General features: G+C 41.8%; 1 protein-coding gene across 1 annotated transcript; it reads left to right on the top strand.

Moving 5' to 3' along the window:
- Window positions 1-8,721: 8,721 nt before the first annotated feature.
- Window positions 8,722-12,914, top strand: LOC105923602 (C-C chemokine receptor type 5). Its single transcript, XM_012859583.3, has 3 exons — window positions 8,722-8,825; window positions 8,976-9,158; window positions 11,738-12,914. The coding sequence occupies exons 2-3, from the start codon at window positions 8,989-8,991 to the stop codon at window positions 12,573-12,575; spliced, it is 1,008 nt and encodes a 335-aa protein (XP_012715037.3). The 5' UTR covers window positions 8,722-8,825; window positions 8,976-8,988; the 3' UTR covers window positions 12,576-12,914.
- The last annotated feature ends 9,906 nt before the right edge of the window (window positions 12,915-22,820 follow it).

Below are 22,820 nucleotides of genomic sequence, written 5' to 3'. Positions count from 1 at the left end.
AGAGGCTAATGTTGATCGACTTGCTTTAGTCCAAAGAGCAGAGCATTTTGCAATACTACTCCTATATACAGCCTTGGTGTCTGCACAGGAATTTAGATGTTTATCAACATCGCTTGTTGAAATTAGGTTAATTGTGTGTGATGCACACCTGTAGTGTGGAGGGAGGCTAAACTGTCCATCACCAGATGTGGTTGAAAGAGCTTCTATGACATCTGTAAAAGTCGGTTCCTCATCATCACCTTCTTCATTTTCAGATTCAGACTCCATATTACCGGGCTTACACACTCTGAATGCTTTGGCAAAATTAGATGCATTGTCAGTTACAGTGGCTACAACTTTGCCATGCAGTCCATGTGATGAATGGATTTCTTCAATCTCTGCTCCAATTACATCATAGGTGTGCCTGCCTCTAATTCTCTTACATGCTAGGGCGGCCTTGTTACGATGTAAAGTGGAATCAATCCAGTGAACCGTTACACCCATAAAACTTTTGTTATTTACCGTCCAGATGTCAGCAGTGGTGGAAACAAAGTCTACATCTCCGAGTGCAGCCTTCAAATTAGCGTCCATTATGTCGTATTCTCTCTCAAGGTATCCTGCAAATGACTTTCTTTGCGGCAGCTTGACACCGTGTTTGGTTGGTATTTTTTCAACAATGCGTCGGAAAGATTCAGAATCCACAGTGGAAATTGGCAGCATGTCCTCGACAATATATCCAGCGACGAGGTTCTTCAGTTCAGCGGCACTAAGTCCTGTCGCTTTAAAGTCTAGTTTCACCTGTTTAGCAGGAGAGGGGCCCTCGGAGTTTTGCCCGGTGGAATTGGATGTAGCTGCAGCGGTCATCATGTCAGTTGGGGGTTCGGGGTTTTTTTCAGTAAGTTTTACATTCCTGTGGCGGCTTGCTAGGTGCTTGCTCAGATTTGAGGTGGATTTTTTCGCTGTAGATAAAAGTGTTCTTCCCACGCAGAGTGTACAGCGGACGCTGATGTTTTTGTCATCTTTAACCGAGTCAAACTCAAAGTAAGGTCGGTACTTCCAAGCATTAAACGCTGAATGGTCCTGCTCTCTCCCACGCTCCATGTTGTTTCTTGTTTCATTACTACACATGTCGGTGTCGGCGTTTACCACTGACGTCGCGCGCTCATACGTCGCGGCGCTCATACGTCATTGTCACGCGACGCGAAACAAAATCTCGGTTAAGTAACTCAGTAACGCAGCCTGCTTACGGGGAAGTAACAGTAATGTAATTACTGTTTTTGCAATTATAATCCCCTACTTTACTCGTTACTAGAAAAAAGTAATTGGATTACAGTAACGCCTTACTTCTAACGCATTACTGCCCATCAGTGGTTATAACAAACGTTATCGCCACAAGGGTTTCATGAAGAATAATTCCACTCCAGCTGGAGAAAGTCCTCCACATATTTCTTCATAGCTTGCTGCATAGCTTGAATACAGACGGCCCCTAGGTGGCATAGTACTAAAAAGCAGTTCAATAGGACAATCATATGGTCTGTGAGGAGGCAAAGATGTCACCTTATGCTTATTAAACACCTCATTGAGATCATGATACTCCGCCGGGACTTGAGACAGCTCAGGATAAACCTCCTTAACTCCTTTAGAAGATGCCTGGATTAAAGCCTCTTGCAAACAGTCAGAGAGACATTGTTTAAACCACCCAGCATCTCCTTGGTGTCAGTATGGGGGTTATGCTTCTTGAGCCAGGTGGTGGCTTTTTCTTGATTTTCTTAGCAGAACAGAACACTTTCTCCCTTCTGTGTTCCATGAGTCGTAAGTCAATCCTAGTAGCCAAATTGTCCAGCTCCCTTAAAGAGTGGGCCAGGTCCCGAGTAGCTAGCTGATATTTAATCCTTGTCATCCAGACCATGCATACAATCATCCATAAACCCTCCTCATTCCAGTTGCTATCTTAGCTTTGCTTGATAACAGTGAGATGACGAAAGCTACCTTGGATCGTTGAGATGGGAATGAAAAAGCCTGCAGCTGGAAGTGAATCTCACACTTACTCAGAAATGAGTAACATTGGATAGGTTCTCCTTTAAAAACCTCCAGAGGAAAGTGACAAGTTTCTCTGCTAGGGGCAAGGGAAAAAAAAAAAAAACGGTGCATTAGAAGCGGCTGCATTGTTAACCTGACTGTTGGCCATGATAGTGAAACCATGGAGCATAAATATATATATATATATATATATATATATATATATATATATATATATATATATATATAAGATTGGTCCGGGTTTCCCTAACCCGGAAGAAGCCTGTTCAACCCCAGATAGCCATTCCTGAGCAGGTGACAGGTCCTTTTTTGGCCAGATTTTTCTTTAATGCCCTTGACAGAAACTGGTGACCCAGTAATTCAGCTGACACAGATAATAAGCTTTTAAGAATGTTTAATATAAATAAACTGGTGTTGCTGGAACAGGAACTGACTGGAGCTCAAACTGGACTTAGTGTGCGGGAAAGAGCAGGATTGTGGGCGAGAACAATTCAGTGGAGATTGTGAAACACGCTGCTAGGAGGTGCTGGGAGGTTGCACTGGCTCCGACGATTGAACCCAACAGCTCCGTCTGAGTGATCCAGATCACTGACTGACTGATCCGAGTCTTTGTGTAGCTAGGCAGGGCAGAAGCTAGCTTGGTTTCCAAAGCGTGGCAGAGACAGAAGACAGGTCCAAGTTCTAGGCTTGGGTTGTTACCACAGTCAGGATAATCGAGACAGGGCCAGAGGCAGGCAGGCTTGGTCGGAGGTTGTGGCCTCGGGGCGAGGGGGGGATGGTAGGGGGCTAGTGGTTAGAGCAGCGGTTGCACTCTGAGAAGTTTGCAAGTACCCAGTTCGATCCCCGCAGACTGCCACTCTGGGTCCCTGAGCAAGACCCTTAGCCTCAGATTGCTCCCTGGGCACTGTGATAGCTGCCCACTACTCCCTAAGGGTTGGGTTGGAATGTTCAATTTTAATGATAAATAAAGATTTCTTCTTCTTCTTCTCTTCTTTTTCTGATGTCCGGAGATCAGAAGCCAAACAATAGGGGCAAGACAGGCAGGAGGAAAACAGGAATGAGACAGGTAGAGATGAGGAAGTCAATACAAGGAACACTGGGTGGTCTACTTACACAATGGCTATAAAGAGTCTGGCAGTTACAAACTGGGAGAGCCAGGAATATATAGTGCTCCTCCCAGGTGCAGAAACTCCCAGTAATTGGGGCTGCCGCAGGTGTAACCACTCAGATCTGCTTATCAGTTTAGCACAGAGAGCAGGGGATGACATCATGGGACTGAAGAACAGGTGCTTTTCAGGCAGGATCAGACAGGAATAATTACAACAAGAATATAAAATAATTAGGTAAGCTAGATAATCTCATACACACTGCAGCACAGTAGATGGTGTTAATGCATCTTAACATTTGATGCCACCTGCGAAAAATTCCAATAAGGAGAAGAAAGAAGGCATCAGAGCAGTAGCGGTAACCTGACCTGATCTGTTCCTGAAATCCATGCCTTGTAGCATTTATTGATCCTGTCACTTATCCATGTTCTCTCCCCACATATTTATCTGACTATAGTGCTGGACCATCACCCTGCTACAACTGTGTTCTTGCATTCCTGAAAAAAAACAAGTGAGCTAATCTAGCCGCGTACTCAAGAGCCTTTCCAGAACTCCTGTTCTTATAGACTCCTGCACTGACGAAGATCCATCCTATCGCTTCATCAAACCATCGCTTGCCTGTCCATCCTCCAATGCTTACCAGCAAAGACAACCTGCTGAGAAGCATCATTGGTGGATCACAAACCTGTTTGCTGTCAGTATTTAACCTAATTTATTTTCTTTTTTCAGTTCGGGACCAGAGCCCTAACCACTTTTCCCAGTTGACACCTTCATCCTTCTTTAAATAAACATCTTAATCATTCATCTTGCCCCATAGTTGTTGTCCCAATCAGAGTCAAACTGGAAACTGTTACAGGCTGTCCAGCACACTGAACGTGAAAGAAAAAACAAAAATGGTTAAAAAAAGGACTCAGCAAAAAATAGTGTCATTTTTGCTGCTTACTTAAAAGATTTTTTGACATGTTTCATCAGAGTGTTTCCAAAAGACTGGTAGGAACATTGCTTGACGTGATGGCTTCATGGAGGACATCTGTTGTCTTTTTGTAAACCTCCCTTGACATCTATTCCGAGATGTTTAAGTGGGACTTACATAAGGGGAACACACTTGATGGTACAAAAGCAGCCCTACTCTTTTTGTTAAAAGGAAGTTGCAAGCTGCAGCTTTGTCTTGTTAAGACACTCAGTTGTCATCACATAAACAAGGATACTCAGTCAAGATGGTTGTCCTTTGCAACATCTTTTTACACAGTCAGTCACTGTTTTATCCCCCTGCCCAACCTGAACCTTCCTTCACTGACCCATCTGGTATAATTCTCCATCGGGATCTCCTTGCTTTGCTTGTGAAGTTAGAAGCCAGCAGAGCTTTGGTTCTTCACAACCACTATTGAGCATTTTTCTTCTGGATAAATTTCACATACACAAGTGTACTCTCACGAACACCCACAGGTGCTGGGTTCCAGGTACTAAGTGTTCACTTCTATACAGAAAGCCCGTATTTTTTATTATTTTTTTATTATCTCAGGTATCACATTATACATGTCAGTTTAAATAATAATACATATGATTTATCAATGGTATCAAGGTGTTACTCTATTGTATCTGTTACACTATGTCCGTTAGTTGTGCTGTTCTTTTTACATTTCTCTTTTCAGGTGATGAAGCAGACGAAAGATGTTTTATCATTCTTTCCCTTTTCTTTCTTTTTTTTCACAATAAAGCTATTTAAAAAAAAAAAGAAGCCATCAGAGCATGAAACTTCCTTCCACCTTATGTCCTATCTTTGCAAAGTCCAAATGGGAATGGTTGAGGCATGAGAGGAGAGATGTTTTTTTAAAGACATTTTGTATTCTTTAAGTCCGTCTCTCATGTATGTCTTGTTATTGCTTCAGTAAAAAAAAAAAAAAAAATTTGGCTTTACCAATACATTATTCTGTCCCTACCACTTCTTTTTAGAAAGGATTTTCATTAACACATAGTACTAAACCTTGTCTTTAAGGCTCAACAGCCATGTCACATTCAAAGATGATATGTGTTTTTGCCATCACTTGCTTATGACAAAAGAATACATGATAGAAAATAATAAAAGCCAGATTCATGCATGGATTTTGACTTTTTAGTTAAGCAAATATTGAGTTTTTCATCAGCTGATGAACAGCCTGTGGATTTAAATACACTTTTCAAGTAGTTGCCTATCCTATTGGTTCTGTCTGTGTATGTGCAACTCCTTGCATGTTTACAATGTTATGTTACTAATATTGTTAGTAATAATGTAAGAAAGGCAAAGGAACTGTGAGCAGGTGCTGAGGGCAGGGAATTCCTAAAGTAATTGACATTATTTTTCTCCCACAAGGACTGGACGATAAACAGCAGCTTGGAAAGGCCTTACTTAGACTAATATTCTCTTACAAAGTTTAGAAAAGGCAAACTAATGCACTAACTTAAAACATATCCAACATATCACAGGAAGCCTTATGAGAAATTTCCGGAGGGAGAATTTAATCAGACAAGGGGGCAGGAGACGTCATTGTTAGGGCTGAGTGCTTCAGATTCATGAATAGGAGCCAGAAGCTGCATTGTCTAAGTATAAGGGAAAGTAAAAGTCATCCCACAGGTTCATTGCTGTGAGTTAAATATAGATAAATACTGTATTGTAATATTGTCATTGAACAATGTCATATGGAACATGAGGGCTGTTATAGAATGTGAATGGATTATGTATCAGCAGGCCAGATGACAGCTTTGCCAAAGCAAGGCAAAGCTAGCCCTGCTCAACCGCAACTGGACAGGAAAGATTGACACATATCACCGATGGCATATGAACTCAACCCTGTGAATTTATTTTTATCTATTATGACCAGTGATGAGAATAACGGCGTTGAAATAAACGGCGTTACTAACGCCGTTACTTTTTTCAGTAACGAGTAATCTAACTAATTACTTTGACTGTCACTATAACGCCATTACCATTGCCGACACCCCGTTACTTCACGTTACTGAAGTCGCACAATGAACTTTTTTTTTTCACTTCATGATATGACTCGTGCACATGTTGTCATGAGAGAAGGGAGGATGGGATAACCTCTCAGTAGTGATGGGTCCAGCAACACGATGCGTCGGCGCATGCGTTGAGCTCGTAGAGCAAAACCTGTGTCGATGCGCGTATCGCTATGGGAAAGTCACGTGACCGATACAGGAACTGTTTCGAACTGACTGACGCGCCAAACTGTTTCTGTTCCCTCTAAACTGCGCGCATGTGCATTCACGCACAGCATCTGGATTCAGCGCGCACAGCAAAGCTATGCTGCGCAGTAAATAAAATCCAAGCTGAACTGTAAACAAAATAATAATAAACCAAGTTTTTTTTTTACCATTGTGTAACTCTGGTGTGATGGTGTACCACGGCCCCGCTCTGTGAGCACCAGGTGCTGATCGGAGCACACCACTGATTGATGGGTTGGGCAGACGCCTTTATGGTTGGGCAGGTTACGGTGTGCGTCTTTGTTCTGAGTGTTGTTTCAGAAAAAACAGCTGATCTACACTGAGTAGAAAGCTGCTACTCTGAGCAGCTCTTCCTCCCTTTGTCATACTCAGCATGTCCGATTTCAGAACAGATGATATTAGTCAGGTAACTAAACACAGCGCCCAATCAACCATTGAACGTGAGCATGAAAAAAAGCCCAATCACTGGAACACAAATAACGTGATTCACCATGGCAACGACAGGAAATAAGATTGGAAGGGCGCATGTCCTGCGAATTAGAAATCTTTAAAAAAGGAATATGGACAATAGTAAACCATAAGAAACAATGTCGTTGCTGCTGAAAACCACAAAAGAGAATTGTTAAAAAAGTCAATGCATGCGCGATATGAAAGTTATGTAATGGAGAATTAAAGCTGTTTTCACCACACTTCACTGTTCAACACAAAAGGGGGAGTATGTGTGTGTGTGTGTGTGTGTGTGTGTGTGTGTGTGTGTGGGGTGCATTGGAAGGACATGGCAGCAAACAATTTGTAAAAAAATAAATAAAAAAGCCATAAACGAAAAAGTAACGCAATAGTTACTTTTACTGGTAACTAGTTACTTTTATAGTGGAGTAACTCAGTTAGTAACTCAGTTACTTTTTGGGAGAAGTAACTAGTAACTATAACTAATTACTTTTTCAAAGTAATGTGCCCAACAGTGATTATGACAGACTAAAATTGTACATATCACATATAATACCTTTATTTCGCTAAGACTAAAAAAAAACATTTCTAAAGTCCTTACACTGGCTCCCAGTTTCTCAGAGAATAGGCTTTAAAATACTTCTCTTAATCAATAAATTACTGAACGACTTAGCACCCAAATACATCATCACAACGCTCCAGACCACTCAGGTCTTCTGGCTCAAATCTACTCTGCAGACCTAGAACCAGAACCAGATATGGAGAAGCAGCATTCAGTTCTTCTGCAACACTTTTCTGGAATGAACTCCAAAAAGACCGTAAAAGTGCTAAAACCCTGAGTTCCTTTAAATCAAGGTTAAAAACCTATTTGTTAAGAGTTGCCTTTAAATGTTAATGTTGAAGTTTGTAGATAAACTTGACATATATCTTAATCTGGTGCTACTATTTCACTGCAGTGTGCTTTCATCTGCAATGTTTTCTTATTTTCATCTGCAATGTGTTCTTATTTTCTGTTCATGTACAGCACTTTTTGAATTTTCCTGTTACTGAAATGTGCTATATAAATAAATTTGCCTTACATAGACTTGCCTTTATTTTATGTATTTATATATCCATCCATCCATCCATCCATTTTCCGAACCGCTTTATCCCTCATGGGGTCGCAGGGGGGGGCTGGTGCCTATCTCCAGCGTTCAATGGGCGAGAGGCGGGGGACACCCTGGACAGGTCGCCAGTCTGTCGCAGGGCAACACAGAGACAAACAGGACAAACAACCATTCACGCACACACTCACACCTAAGGACAATTTGGAGAAACCAATTAACCTAACAGTCATGTTTTTGGTCTGTGGGAGGAAGCCGGAGTACCCGGAGAGAACCCACGCATGCACAGGGAGAACATGCAAACTTATATATCATTATTATTAAATATTATTATTCCATTTAAGTAATTTGTTTTTATCCTGGTGCAAATGTGTCATTTAGTGTGTTGGGTGCACATGAAGGTTTTGTAAAACTTAACATAATAAAAATAATTTAGAAAAAAATTATAGTTTTCTGTGTCTTTTGTTCACAAACACGTTGTGGACAACTGCATCTGTGTTTGTGTTACATTTGTGTTTCAGGCAGGTGGCTTCTCTAAATGCAAATAAGCTCAATTGAAATTAGGGTATGGTTTAAGAAATAAAAACTTTTTACATTTACCAATCATGCTTAAACAGTAGGAATTCAATTAGTAATTTGCAAGCGTGTTAACACACAGATAATGAAATTTCACAATATCCCGTGTAGTCTGATGGACACAGCCTTATGTGAAGCATTTCTTAATCTAGTATCAAGTTGATCTCTCTGAAGCTGTGTGTGCATGCCTTGTTTAATTCATTGGTATTGGATCGCTCACATTCTTTTCCGCAAAGCAAGACAAGCTCAGTCAAGCTCAGAGTCTCTTTTCTCCAACTGTCTTTTGTGTTTATAACCCGACTCGCTTTGGCTAACGCACACAGACGCAAAGCTCAAAGTTCCTGTCAGACAAGCGGTAAGAAAACTCATTCCTGCTTTAGATTTTCTTTTGTAAGTCAGACTGCTTGGTCTAATTAGTTTTATTTGACATAAAATTTTCAAAAACATACATTTTTAAGTTCCAACTGAAGAGACATGGTGACATTGTGAATTCTGCTATTGACAGATTTTGCCTAAAGATGACACCAACAACCTCTGGTTATAGTTCCAAGAATACAACAGATAAAGAAGTTGGACCATGTAACAGGGAAGGCGATAACAGCGTGGGAGCACATCTGTCTGTCCTTTACTACTTTATGTTTGTTTTCAGCGCTGTTATCAACGTGTTGGTTCTGGCTATCCTCCGTCGGTGAGTCAACCATCAAATTAAGACAAGCTAAACTATTCATAAAGATTAGAATATGTTTGTTATATTTGTGAAAACTTGTCTCCTACAGATTTCTTGTTTTTTATTCTCTGTCAACATTCAGTGTTTCAGATATTCACACAAATTTGAATGTCTATCAAAGATAGCCAGAGAAAATATAAAACAGTCTTCAAAAAAGAGAAATTATTATAACTAGTTTATCTAATAGCCTTCTTAACCCTTACATGTACCAAATATGGTGTAAGAGCTTAGATATGCAGTGACAGATCCAAAGCATGTTTCAACCTGTTGGGTTGAACCTTTCAACCCAACAGGTTTCAACCTGTTGGATACTATGGGTTTACAAATGTATACATACATTTCAGTTCAAACATTTATCTCATTGTTTATTACTTAATTTTACAAATATTTATACTGAGTATATAGTTAAGCTTGTTTGTATGGTGGATCAAAAAATATTTTGTATTTGTCTGTGGCTGTCAACCTTAAGCAAAAACATATTTACAGTTAATTATCAAATTTAGACTGATAAAGTTGAAGGATGTATCAATCAGAATTTTCAAGAATTCTGATTGATCATAAAAAAATCTGAAAACTTAAAGGTGCAATAAGTAAGAAATTAACTGGAAAAGAAACCAAAATCATTCTCATTTCTCATCCAGGTTGAAAGTAACATTCCCCATTAATCAGTCCTCTCCATCAACAATGTATTAATCACCTTTTTCTCCTTTCAAACCTAGACGTACGGTGCAGAACTGCCTGAGTGCAGTGTGTAGCCCATGTTTACTTCCTGGTTCCTGAGCCGATAATATGAGACTTCTCAGGGTTGCCAAAACAGAGCACCACATGTGGTATTTTATCTTGGTAAAAAAGCATCAGCCTGCTAGCATGGAAGCCAATAAGAGAAGTGGACCAGAAATAGAACAGAATACCCCATCATAGACCCATCCTGTGGAAGTAAATATTCACTGAGGTCAGTGGGAAGCGTAATTGGTCATGTTTCACAGTGATGTACCATTGGGGAAAGGGCATAGGCTGTTGTCAGTGGAAGGATGTTGGCCCTTTTTGGATCTGTTTATTCCAAAAATAACAACTTAATTTGGCTGAATAGTCTTCACTCATCATTTTGATTTTAATTGCATAACGTCCATGTTTCTCTTGACTGGTCAACCTGCGTAACACTTTCCAAAGAGGAGGAGGCGGATGCTATCTATTTTGTGTGTTAAAAAAACTAGGTGTCATTATTACTTATTGCTCTTTTAGGAATCAAGAAGAATTAAGAATCAAGAATCTTTTACTGTCACCTTGCGTTACCTTGGTGATATTTTTTTATTTTTTTTCTGGGACCTTATCTTAGGGGAACACACAATAAATAACATGCAATAATTAAACAATCAGTACAGGTAAAAACAGGGCCGCTGGAAGTAATTTTGAACAGGGGGTGTTGTGAATTTTTTTTTGGACAAAAGATCTATGAGCCTATAGGCCTAATTAAAACAAAATAAATAAATAGTTTGAGATTCACTACTTTGTCATATACACTTCAGTGCACGCAACCAGGATCTAATTGGGACGTCATCCAAAGCAGCCAACTTGTATTGACTCACTGTGCAACTCTGATCTCTCATCTCTCATGCTCGTTAAATTTATGAGTGGCTTTACGGCAATTTGAAAAGCCGACATTTGAAACTGGATGTTGGCTGGAAGGGCTTGTCTAATCCAATTATGCTGGGTTGGGTTGCGGGTGCAGGGGCTGGGCCTGCCGGTGCAACCTTAGACATAATATAAAGAGTAGACCCCGCATCAATCGCTTTCGCCTATGGACCCTGACAAGATTTGGGGGCGCCATCTTCGGGAGGTCAACAGCTCTGCTCAGTGTAATGTGTTGACCAGGCGCAGAATCAATTTAAATCAACTATAACTTGCTGAATATCAAACTAATTTTCACGTTTTTTTTATGCTGAAAACTTTAAAACTATAGCTATTATAACAAAAGGTTCAATGCATTTAAATATTCTTAGTGGTGTTAAAGGTAAAAGAATATTCTGATAAATGTATGTTGCAAAACACAGCCACTCATACATTTTTTATTACTATAAACACAAACACAATCATACACAAATATATACATATAAAAACACAAAGACACACACACAAACTATATATATATATATATATATATATATATATATATATATATATATACATATACATATATATTACAATTATTATCTTTTTTTACCGTAATAACAAAGCAAACAATGTGTATAGTTTTTTAAGTATATGACATGTATTTTTTTTCTTCAGGACTCCTCCATTTAAATAAGAAGTTTGTTTTATTCTGCCAGAAATTAAGAGATTGTTTTTATTTATGCTCCTCTGTGTGTTGTTCACCGTTATAAATGCATCCAAGAGCATGCTGACATTTTATTCATTTATAAGCCAAAAAAACATTCAGCAAGTTAGACTTAAATCCAATACTTTTTTTTTCTTAAATGTTGAAAAATGTAACTATGCTGCTCTCATAATAACACTTGTTTGTCTTCACACCTTCCTTACAGATTTGAGAAGCTAAGCACTGTGGTCAACATCTTGCTGGTGAACCTGGTGGTGTCCTCCATGATCTTCATGAGCAGCCTTCCTTTTGTGGCATACTACATGCAGTTCGAGTGGAAATTTGGCTCAGTTATGTGCAAAATTGTCTTCAGTGTATATTTCCTTGGCTTTTACAGTTCTGTCTTTTTTTTAACTATGCTCACGATTGATCGTTACTTTGCTATAGTGCATTTAATGTCTGCACGACATGGAAGGAGTCGATGCTATGCTATCATATCATGTACAGTGGTGTGGCTGATAAGTGGTTTGGCTTGCATTAAGCCAATGCTCCTCCGCAACACTTACAAGCATTTTGGGCATATGTACTGTGAGAATACTGAGAACCTCACTAATGTTAACGTAAAAATGCTCCAAAAATATGGATTTTATGTACAGGTTTTTGTATTCTTGATTCTCCCTCTGGCTGTCATTTGTTTTTGTTATGTTAGGATTATAATCACCATCAGATCATCAAGAGTAGCTAACTTCAAGGCAGTCAGGGTAATATCAGTCATTGTAGTGTTGTTCTTCATTTGTTGGATACCTTTTAACATTGTAGAACTCCTGCATGATGGATACAAACCGTGTTGGGAACAAAAGAGACTTGGTTATGCTCTTCAAATCACCCGTACTATGGCATACTTTTACTTTTGCATCAGCCCCATCTTTTATACATTTGTGGGGGAAACATTCCAGGACCAATTCAAAAAGCTGCTGGTGAAATGTTTTCCATGCTTAAGGAAGTACATTTCTCATAATTTAGACAACAAAACAGCGGAACCTGAACTTAGCCTTAGGAGGTGAGGCTTCCACAGGGAGGGGCAACATGTATCTTTGGCTTGTGTACTCTTGAATTTTTTTTCTGCCATTCATAATGAAGTGCATTAATGTGATTTAACACCATGTGTAACTATTGATATGTCTGGATATAGCTTGTGCTTCTAATATAATTTGCTCCTGTACATAAATGTTATAATGGGAAATTTCCTTGTCTGCTTCAAAATTTAAACCTTGTGCAAAACATATCACTTTTAACAGAATGGCATGTATAGTCTACAGCCTATGTTTGCAGAGATGTAAGGTTAATCAGCGTTCAGTTTATCAGTGTGTGCCTATATGGTCATAAAGCATTCTAGAATTATATTATCTGTGTGTGTGTCAAAGTGTGGGTGATGATGGTAATTTAAAGTGGGTGAGGAGAGCTGGGTCCTTACCAGGTTGTAGAAGTGGTTAAAGGTCAGGAGCCAAGATGGAACTGTTATACGTCACATGATGCTCTTTGTTTGTTCATCACAGAGGCTCCTCGTGTTTTTTTTACATCTGTTCCTTATAAAAACACAGGGTTTGTCTAACTAGGTAGGTGTGCATTAGGGGAAGAATTGCACCTTGAATGCAGTTTGCCTTCAATAAAGACCGGAGTATCTTTCTTCTTGATAATAATTTTTCCATGACAATGTATTTCTATAAATACGTTCTTCCGTTATGTCTTGCTTTTTAATATTATTACAATGGGATTCCAGAAGAAATTAACTTTTACTACACTCTTTTTCAGGTGGAAGAAATGGAAATTAATAAGAAACACAAAAATGTAAGTAGGGAACATCATAGTTACATATTATCTCTTGAACAACATTTTTAATCAGACATAAAAGTAAATTTGATTCAATTCAGTTGCCATATAGGCCAGAAACGGATTAAAAATTCACCTGTGCAGCAGGGTTTATACAGGAATGAGTAACCCTAATTTAATGCTTTTTAATGCTCTTTTAATGCCTGTAGAAATATTTTTAATGCCATCAACAAGTAAACAAGTACCCATATATATATATATATATATATATATATATATATATATATATATATATATATATATATATATATATATAACTTGTTGATGGCTGTGTTCAGACAACAGAACACCTCCGCATGCAGTGTGGCATTGGCTCCAAATGTTGTTCGCAGACCGTCTGATTTCCTGATGTTAGTGGCGGTAGAGCTTGCTCCAGCTGCTGCTGTGCTGTTTGCGGTAGCTAATGCGGACGTGACTGCGTTGGTTACAGAACAGTAACTGAATGTTTGCCCTTTTAGACGCAGCTCAGAAACATGCCGTTTTAGAAACAATGACATGTAACACAGCTCTATTTAGTTTACCCAAAAATCCATCACTAGGGTTTACTCATTTTAGCCAAAAATATTTAGCCTAAAACATTTAGATTAAATATTTCCTTGAGCTACTACGTGAGGTGTGAAAGTACTATTGTCTCTTTTTTTTAAAGATTTTATCCAGCTTCTGGCTGGTAATGTAACATTTTCTTTGGTTTATATTGAAGGAATTCCTACACTACATCCAGAATCAACATTTCATTACTTTACTGTAGGTTTTTTAATATAGACCTAGATGATAAGGCATACGTCCTAAATTGAATGAAAATCTATAGAAAGAGATAAAGTTAATGATGAGGAGAACATCCAAACTCAAATCACTTTGTCTTTGCAAATCATGAATTGTCAAATATACCAGCTGAAACACCCAAAGAACTGTTGATCCTGTTGATTCAGACACGCTGACAATGAATGTTTAGCCCCTCGATTTTAAAATGGACGGTGATTTTAAACTTGACAGTCAAAAAGGGACCTCAGTTAAATCACTTTTATCATGCAAGGAACAAAGCAAAGGTAAAACCTATTCTTTCAAGGCAAAAACATGGAAACACTACTCCAAGCCTTCATTTCATCATGGCTGGATTAGTTTAATTCTCTTTATCTCTGAATCGGTCAGTCCTCACTCAAATGTCTGCAGCTGGTTCAAATGCTGCTGCACACCTTTTAATGCAAAAACATAAAATAAAGCATATTACCCGATCCTGGCCTCCCTTCACTGGTTGCCTGTTTATCTTAGAGTTCAGTTTAAATAACTTCTGTTTGTTTTTAAGGATTTGAACAGCTTACTATTATTGTTGTTGTTGTTTTAAACTGTTGAGTCTTTAACCAAGTCATTTTATTAGATGTTATTTTGTTTTACCTCCTGATAAAGTGCTCTTTAAATAATGATGACAATGATGATGATTATGATCACAAGAAACTTTTGCATCATCACCCAGAAGCTGGAAAGAAAAGAGACAAAAATATTTTTTTAACCTCACTTAGTAACTCAAGGAATTATTTTAAACTAAATATTTTAGGCAAAAATATTAAACTGTTTATTGGTTGCTGCGCGCTCAAACAAAAGACACAAATATCGCTCCAGAAGTGGGTATACGCAATGCTGACTGGAGAATAAACGGGTATACGCCGCATACCCGCGTACACCCTGGACTAGACTGTCCAACTTCATGTGAGACCGTGAAGCATTGACACCCTTTGTACAGCTTTTTTTTTTTTTTTTTTAAAAACACGGCAAAATCCTTCCTCATCCTTACCGTTGACAGACTGCAGCCATGTCCCGAATTCCTCGTTTTCCATCCACTTTTGTTGAAATTTGCATTTTCCCAAATCTTTCTCCGCCTCGAGCTTCTTTTCCGAACATAACGGCTTTACGATCAACCGGAAGCAGTTCCGCGCAATAACGCGGAATCAGTTATATCTGATAATATATCTGACGAAACTGTTTTTATGGCCGTATTTTTTTAGAAAAAAAATAATGCCACCAATGATCACATTTAATGACTTTTAATACTAATTAAGGCCTTAATTTTAAAAAATTTCATTTAATGACTTTTAATGCCCCGCGGAAACCCTGAGCTAAGCACAGAGAGAAGGAGGGCAGTAAAAGGTCAGGAGCCAAGATGCCAAGATCTCTCTTCTTGCTCTCAGCGAAGGTGGATGCTTTCTGCACCTCTCTATCTGCATGACAGAGAGGAGAGGGGTGGGATGGCTCTCACCTGTAATCCAAGCTATCTGGCGGCTGTGCAGGCTCACTTATGTTACGCCCCCCAAGATCTAGGGTTTCAGACTTAGACTTAGACTTAGACGACTTTGTCATTTTGTATGCACAGAGTGCGTACAGAACGAAATTTCGTTGCATACAGCTTGTAAATTGCAATAAAGTTAAAATACAGTATAAGGTGCAGCAGTGGTTTAAAAGTAAACAGTTAAAATGTAAACAACGCAGGAGAAAGTGACAGTGTACAGGTGAGTATTTTCAAAAAACATTTGTATGTACAGAATTTGATTGTGCAAATGGCATTTGTGCAAGAATGGCTTTAGAAACTAAGAGTTCAGCAGCATTTATAATGCTACATGGAGATGCAATGATGCAAAATGTGCAAATATGTTAATGTTGTGCAGAGTTTATGGGTTATAGTTCAGCAGTTCAACAGTCTGATGGCAGCAGGGAAAAAGCTTTTGCAGAACCTGGTGGACCTGCAGCGGATGCTGCGGAACCTCTTCACAGAGGGCAGCAGGGAGAACAATCCATGGTGGGGTGTGAGGGGTCCCTGATGATGTTACGGGCTCGGGACACGCAGCGCTTAGATAAAATGTCTTTTATGGAGGGAAGAGGAGCCCAGATGATCCCTTCTGCTGTCCTCACCACTCTCCTCACGTTCTTCCAGTCGGAGGCACTGCAGCCTCCGACTGGAAGCTGCAGTGCTCATTTCTCTGGACACATAAAAATGTGTCCAGAGAAATGAGTGGAATGAAAAGGTGATTTATTACAAAAAGATGGTTTTACAAACACTAAACAATATAACCCAATTTAAAACAAAAGAAAGGTTTGACAATCTTAAGAATGCTAAGTGTAAATTCAGTTACTAAATGTTCAAACAGGTCAGTTTGAAGTAACTCAAACCAACCGAAAATAGAAAAGAAACACACACATGCAAAGGGAACACCAAGTTTCCCAAACACAAGCTTCTAGCTTGTACTAAGTCAATCTAAGCACAGGTTCAAAGTGCTTAACCAAGCAAGCAAGCACTACTGATTTGAATTGTCCAAAATAGTGGTAAACACCAAAGGTGGGGGAACAGCTTAACAAACAAAACCAGTGTTGTATAGTAACAAAGGAAAAATACTTCACTACTGTACTTAAGTATATTTTGGAGTACTTTATACTTTTCTCGAGTATAAAATGTTTTGATAACTTTTACATTTACTTCACTATATTTCCGAACTTATTTCCATACTTTTACTCCGATACAATTTCAATGTTTGGTTTAGTTACTCGTTAATAAAAGAGAGAGAGAGAGAGAGAGAGAGAGAGAGAGAGAGAGAGAGAGAGAGAGAGAGAGAGAGACGCACGCACGCAAGTGTTTTGACCCCACCTACTGATTGACTGCGACAGAGCGGGACTTGGCTGGGCTTGTTCATCACCACCAGAGGCGTGCTCAACAGCCCTGAAAAAATACTGATTCAGAGTATTCCTGCATGTCGTTTCGGCTCTGCCAGACGTACGTACATGCACAGGTTCGCTCGGAGCACCTCTGTTTGAAGCGCTAGGCGTTCCCACGGTGTCATTTCAAAGCTGCTGCGTGCCAGCGGGGGCGGGGCCTGGTGCTCCACGCAGCCAATCACTAAAGTGCCTGGCCTTTGATTGACAAGGTAGACACCCCCCTTAACTCCACTCTCATTGGTTGTGCTGCCTTAAATCCCGCCTTTCCTCTTCCTGATTGGTTGTTTCTATTGCGTGAGTGTGCGTGCATGTGAGTGCGTGCTTGGAGAGCGAGATTTAAGTTTTGATTCATACTGTGTTACTGCCGTTACCACAACTAATACTAGACTACGAAACTAGTCCCAATTAAGAAACTAAATATTATCTGCACTAAAATAGGTGAAAGCTGCTGAGTAGGAGTCAGGAACAGGTCTAGGGAGCAGCGTGTGTTTGAGGAGGAGACAGAGTGCAGGTGGAGGGGCTTACTGCCCAATCAGATAGTCTGAGCATAGTCGCTCAGAGATGGATCACAGCGTCAATTTCAATGATCCCGCGTTATGGCCAACAAAAATGACTGATTCTGATCGAATGAATGTTGTGCGTTTATGGCAAAAACAAAGCATTTCTCAGCAATGGAAAATTAACTGCCAGCAGATCCAGAGGGCAGAGAATTCTCAAAGTATCTAACATATTCTACCTCCTGCAATGGAAGGGAAAAAATGTTAGGGACTGGCTGATATACAGCAAGTAAAAAAAAAGCCTTATTTTGGCTGCAGTGCTTGCTGTTCTCTTATAAAGAAATGATCAAGTAGTGCACTAAATTCAATAGATGGCTTGAAAATATCCAGTATAAAATACAGAGATTTCCAAGGCATGAAGTATACAGTTAAGGTGACTTTTTTTGGTGTGCATGTGTGTGTGTGTGTGTGGTGGTGGTTGGGGGGCCCGCGGGTAGGCAAAAACGGTACTGTTCTCGTCTACTACCATGACAAAACGGGTGAATTAGAGCGTGCTATTAGTTTGTTTATTTTTGGAATCCAAACAATGCCTACGACTTGTGCTCCCGGTTGCACACAGAGGCATTTCAAGTCGTCGGATGTACGTTTCTCTCGTTTACCGAAGGACGAAGAAAATCAAAAGATATGGATAATTTCAATGTAAAGGACACAGGCAGACAATTCCAATCGACTGTGGGAGCCATCATGAACAGGACAGAATTTGCAGTCTACACTTCATCTCCGGTAAATATAACTTAAGTTTGCACAAGTCATTGTTCTACTTTAATAATTATATAAATAAAAAATTAGGATATATATACTTAAGTCAAGACGTAAACGTTCGTTTCGTAATAATATACGTACATGTACAATGTATGCAAACCCTCTTGCATGAGTCTGTGAAAAGGATTAATGAGACAAAAACACCAAAATAATCCTTAGTGAACAATGTTTTTTTCTTTTTAACATACCGGTGGCGGGTCTTTCGTATGTTACATAAACATGTCTGAACATCCATCCATCCATCCATTTTCTGACCCGCTTAATCCATCATGGGGTCGCGGGGGTTTCGGTCTATGTCCCGATATAAAATAATTGTAGCCGTCCAGTGGTTTCATGGCTTTCATGCTCTCTCGTGTGTACTGGCATGGCGTGTTGATAAGGCAGCTGTATATGTCGCCGTACGGAACACTTGGCCAGCATTTCACAGACTCACTCCATCCCTTCAGGCTTTTGCTGTGTGGATCTGGCAATCTGATACCATCAACCATCAACTTACTCTTAAAACGATCTTGTGATACGTTATCTAACAGAAGAAAAATACATAGCGAACTCGTCGTTTCCTTTGTTTGCGTCCGCCATTGTGTTTGACTTTTGCCTACCTGTCCGGAGCGCATGTGCAAAAAACCCGGATCAATACAATAACAATGAACTGGTCTATAGTGGTGCGGTGAGCCTCATCAGTGTCTGATTGGCGTGGCAGTCCTCTACTGGTCCAATGAGGTCGCAGTTCCTCTGCAGCCTCCCAGCAGCCAATCAGGTAGGTGTTCTGTCGCAGCTGAATCTGCATAACAAACAAGCCTGCACAGCCTCCAGAGACCAGGGGCCGTAACACTCCCCCCTTAAATTACAAAATAAAATTTTGTAAAATACTTAGTCACACACAAGACAGCAAACTAGTGACAAAACCTGAAATTGTCTGGTTAACGAAGTGTCACAGAAAATGTGACACGGAAAACGAGTAACACAACCAGCACTTGTCTGATTCAAAGTGTCACAGAAAACGAGTAACACAACCAGCAATGGTCAGGTTTAAACTGAGTGTCACGGCAAAACACCAAACGAGTGACACAACCTGAAATTGTGTGATTATTAGAGTGTTACAGCAAAAACAGAAAAACCACTCAGCAGTGAGCAAACAAAACCACCCGGCAGTGAGGCAAGCTGCTCCAAAACACAGCTGCCAACACCTCTGGAGCTTTACCAAAAAACATGCATTGTAATAAACGAGGCTAGGTTTCCCTTGGCCATTGCAATGCACCAGTAATGCTCAAATGCTGCAAAGTATGAGTCTGAAAGCAGGCACTAAAGAAATTCACTTACTATCCTTTAGCTATCAGGCTCCTCTCCTGTGGAACCAACACCCAGTTTTGGTCCGTGAGGCAGACACCCTATCTATTTAAAAGACTAATATTAAAACTTTCCTTTTTGACAAAGCTTATAGTTAGAGTGGCTCATGTTACCCAGAGCTACCTCTATAGTTATGCTGCTATAGGCTTAGGCTGCTGGAGGACATCAGGGTCTAATTTTCTCACTCTACTGATTTCTACTGTTCTTCAGTCTACTGTTCTCCAGTTTTGCATTGTATTACATTGAAATGACTGTTGTCATTTCAGCTTTTAACTTTTTGCTCTCTCTCTCTCTCACTTCTTCATAGTAGGCACACCTGGTCTGACGTTCTGTTAAACTGTGACATCATCCAGAGAAGACGGCTCACCCGCTACTACAATCTAATGTAGAACCGATTACTGGATCAATGTGTGCTTCTGTGCTTTTTTGTTCGTCTTGTTGTGTCTCTGCTCTGTCTTCTTTAACACCCAGTCGGTCGAGGCAGATGACCGTTCATGCTGAGCCCCGTTCTGCCGGAGGTTTTTCCTTCCCGCTAATGGGTGGTTTTTCTTTCCACTGTTGCTTCGTGCTTGCTCAGTATGAGGGATTGCTGCAAAGCAATGGACAATGCAGACAACTCTTCCTGTAGCTCTACGCTTCTTCAAGAGTGAATGCTGCTTGTCGGGATTTTGAAGCAATCAACTGGTTCCCTCATATAGGACATTTTTGACCAATCTGTATAATCTGACTGATTTTGCCTTTGTAAAGTGCCTTGAGATGACATGATTCATGAATTGGCGCTATATAAATAAAATTGAAATGAATTGAATTGAACTAAACACAGCATCCAATCAACCATGAGGTGAACGTGAGCATGAGCATGAAAAAAAGCCTGATCAATGGAACGCAAATAACGTGACGCTTAAGAAGTATTTAGACTAAGGAGCCCATTTTGTCATGCAGGAGCTGGTGAGAGGGATCTTGCTCCGCTCTCAGGTAACAGCACAGCGGAGCGACTCATAGGCCAGTCCCGGGACGGTTTGAAGATCCTCGCCTCGCTCAGTCCACCTTGAAGGCGGGTAGGCGCAGCCAATCAGTTTCGCAAGCTGTGGAAGAGTCAAGCCGAGCTCCTTCCTCTCTTCGAGGAGACGGGGCTGATGGAGGAGCTGGAGTGGAACCACAAGTCTGCTGTGGCGCCTCCTCCCAGACCCTCGTTCTCTGCCGCTGCTATCTCTTCCACTCCTGCTGCTTCCACCACTGCAGCTGCCGAGTCAGCTGCAGCTCCCACAACGGATCCCGCCTCAGTTCATCTCACTCCTGCCGCTGCTACTGCTCCTGCCGATGCTGTTCCCACTTCCTCATCACCAGCCGCAGCCACTCTCTCACCATGTGGCTCATCTCGATGCAGACACTGGGCTCGTCGATGCCGGAACACGGCCACTGCTCAACCTGAGGCTAAGCTGGTTAGCACTGCTGCGATCCCTCCGCCTGGACCTGACGTCACCTCCACGACCCTGGTGTATCAGTCCAACGGCGTTGCGGCTGCCCCAGCGAGCCACAGCAGAGGCCGTCTCGTTCTCCGTCGTCTTTGTCATCACCTCTACAACACTTAGCTGACTTCCTGGGTAAAATCTTCAATCGTTGCTCGAAGGTCCACGTCTCATCAGACCAAAGCGCCCCAGATCCATGAGACCCAGCTGTGGGACATCTTTTATGGTGATAGGGATGACCTGCTTCCCAATCAGTCTGCGGTTACACCAGAGGCTGAGACTTTTGGTTCCCCACCACCAGTTTCAGCAGAAGACCCGTTTCCAGCTCAGCCCGTAGCTGAAGATTCCGTTCCTGCTGAGCCCATAGCAAAAGACTCTGTTCCTGCTCAGCCCACAGCCAAGGACTCTGTCCCTGCTCAGCCCGCAGCCAAGGACTCTGTCCCTGCTCAGCCCGCAGCCATGGACTCTGTCCCTGCTCAGTCCGCAGCCAAGATTTCAGTTTACAGTCCGGTGTCCGACGCGGGTGATGAGCACACCAGTCTGCCGTCCGACGCGGGTGATGAGCACGGCAGTCTGCCATCCGACGTGGGTGGTGAAGACGCCAGTCCGGCGTCATCAGGCGGTGGACCCTCCTGGGTCTACCGCCTAATGACGCCCGCCTGACGACCCGCCTGGGTCCCCGCATGATGACACCCGCCATTGACGCGGGGACCCAGGCGGGTCCACTGTCCACCAGAGACGCTGGGACCCAGGCTGGTCCACCGCCTGCCAGAGACACGAGGACCCAGGAGGGTCCACCGCCTGTTAGAGACGCGGGGACCCAGGAGGGTCCACCGCCTGTTAGAGACGCGGGGACCCAGGAGGGTTCACTGCCTGCCAGAGACGTGGGGACCCAGGAGGGTCCACTGCCTGCCAGAGACGTGGGGACCCAGGAGGGTCCGCTGTCCGCCGTTGAAGCGGAGACCCAGGAGGGTCCGCCGTTGAAGCAGAGACCCAGGAGGTTCCACCGCCTGTCGGAGATGCTGGGGCCCAGGGGGGTCCGCTGCCTCTTGTAGCCTGTAGCCGGGGCCTTTTGTAGCCTGAAGCCCGGAGGCTGTTGAAGCCCGTAGCCAGGCGTTCCCCGAAGCCAGTAGCCAGGCGTTTCCCGAAGCCAGTAGCCAGGCGTTTCCCAAAGCCAGTAGCCAGGCGTTTCCCGAAACCAGTAGCCAGGCATTTCCCGAAGCTCGTAGCCAGGCATTTCCTGAAGCTGGTGGTCCGGTCCTCTTGTGGCCCGGGTCCTCCTGAAGCTTGTAGCCCGTGGTTTCCTGAGGCTTGTAGTCTGATCCTGTCCGAGTTCCTTAGTTTGATCAGTGGACTGCCGCCAGGGTCCTGTAGCCCTGTGACCTCTGAAGCCCTGTGATCCCTGTAGTCTGTAGTCCTGAGACCTCTGTAGCATGTAGTCCTGTGACCGCTATGCCCTATAGTCCTGTGACCTCTATGGCCTGTAGTCCTGTGACCTCTATGGTTGTGGGACCTCCGTAGCCTGTGGTCCTGCACCACCCTTAGCTGGTAGCCGTCTGTCCTCCAGGGTGCTCATCCACCGCTG

This window comes from Fundulus heteroclitus, chromosome 16 (genome assembly GCF_011125445.2).
Source record: "Fundulus heteroclitus isolate FHET01 chromosome 16, MU-UCD_Fhet_4.1, whole genome shotgun sequence".
In the NCBI taxonomy this organism is placed as follows: domain Eukaryota; kingdom Metazoa; phylum Chordata; class Actinopteri; order Cyprinodontiformes; family Fundulidae; genus Fundulus; species Fundulus heteroclitus.
Note: the sequence above shows the minus strand (reverse complement) of the source record. Positions and strands in the feature narration are given on the sequence as shown.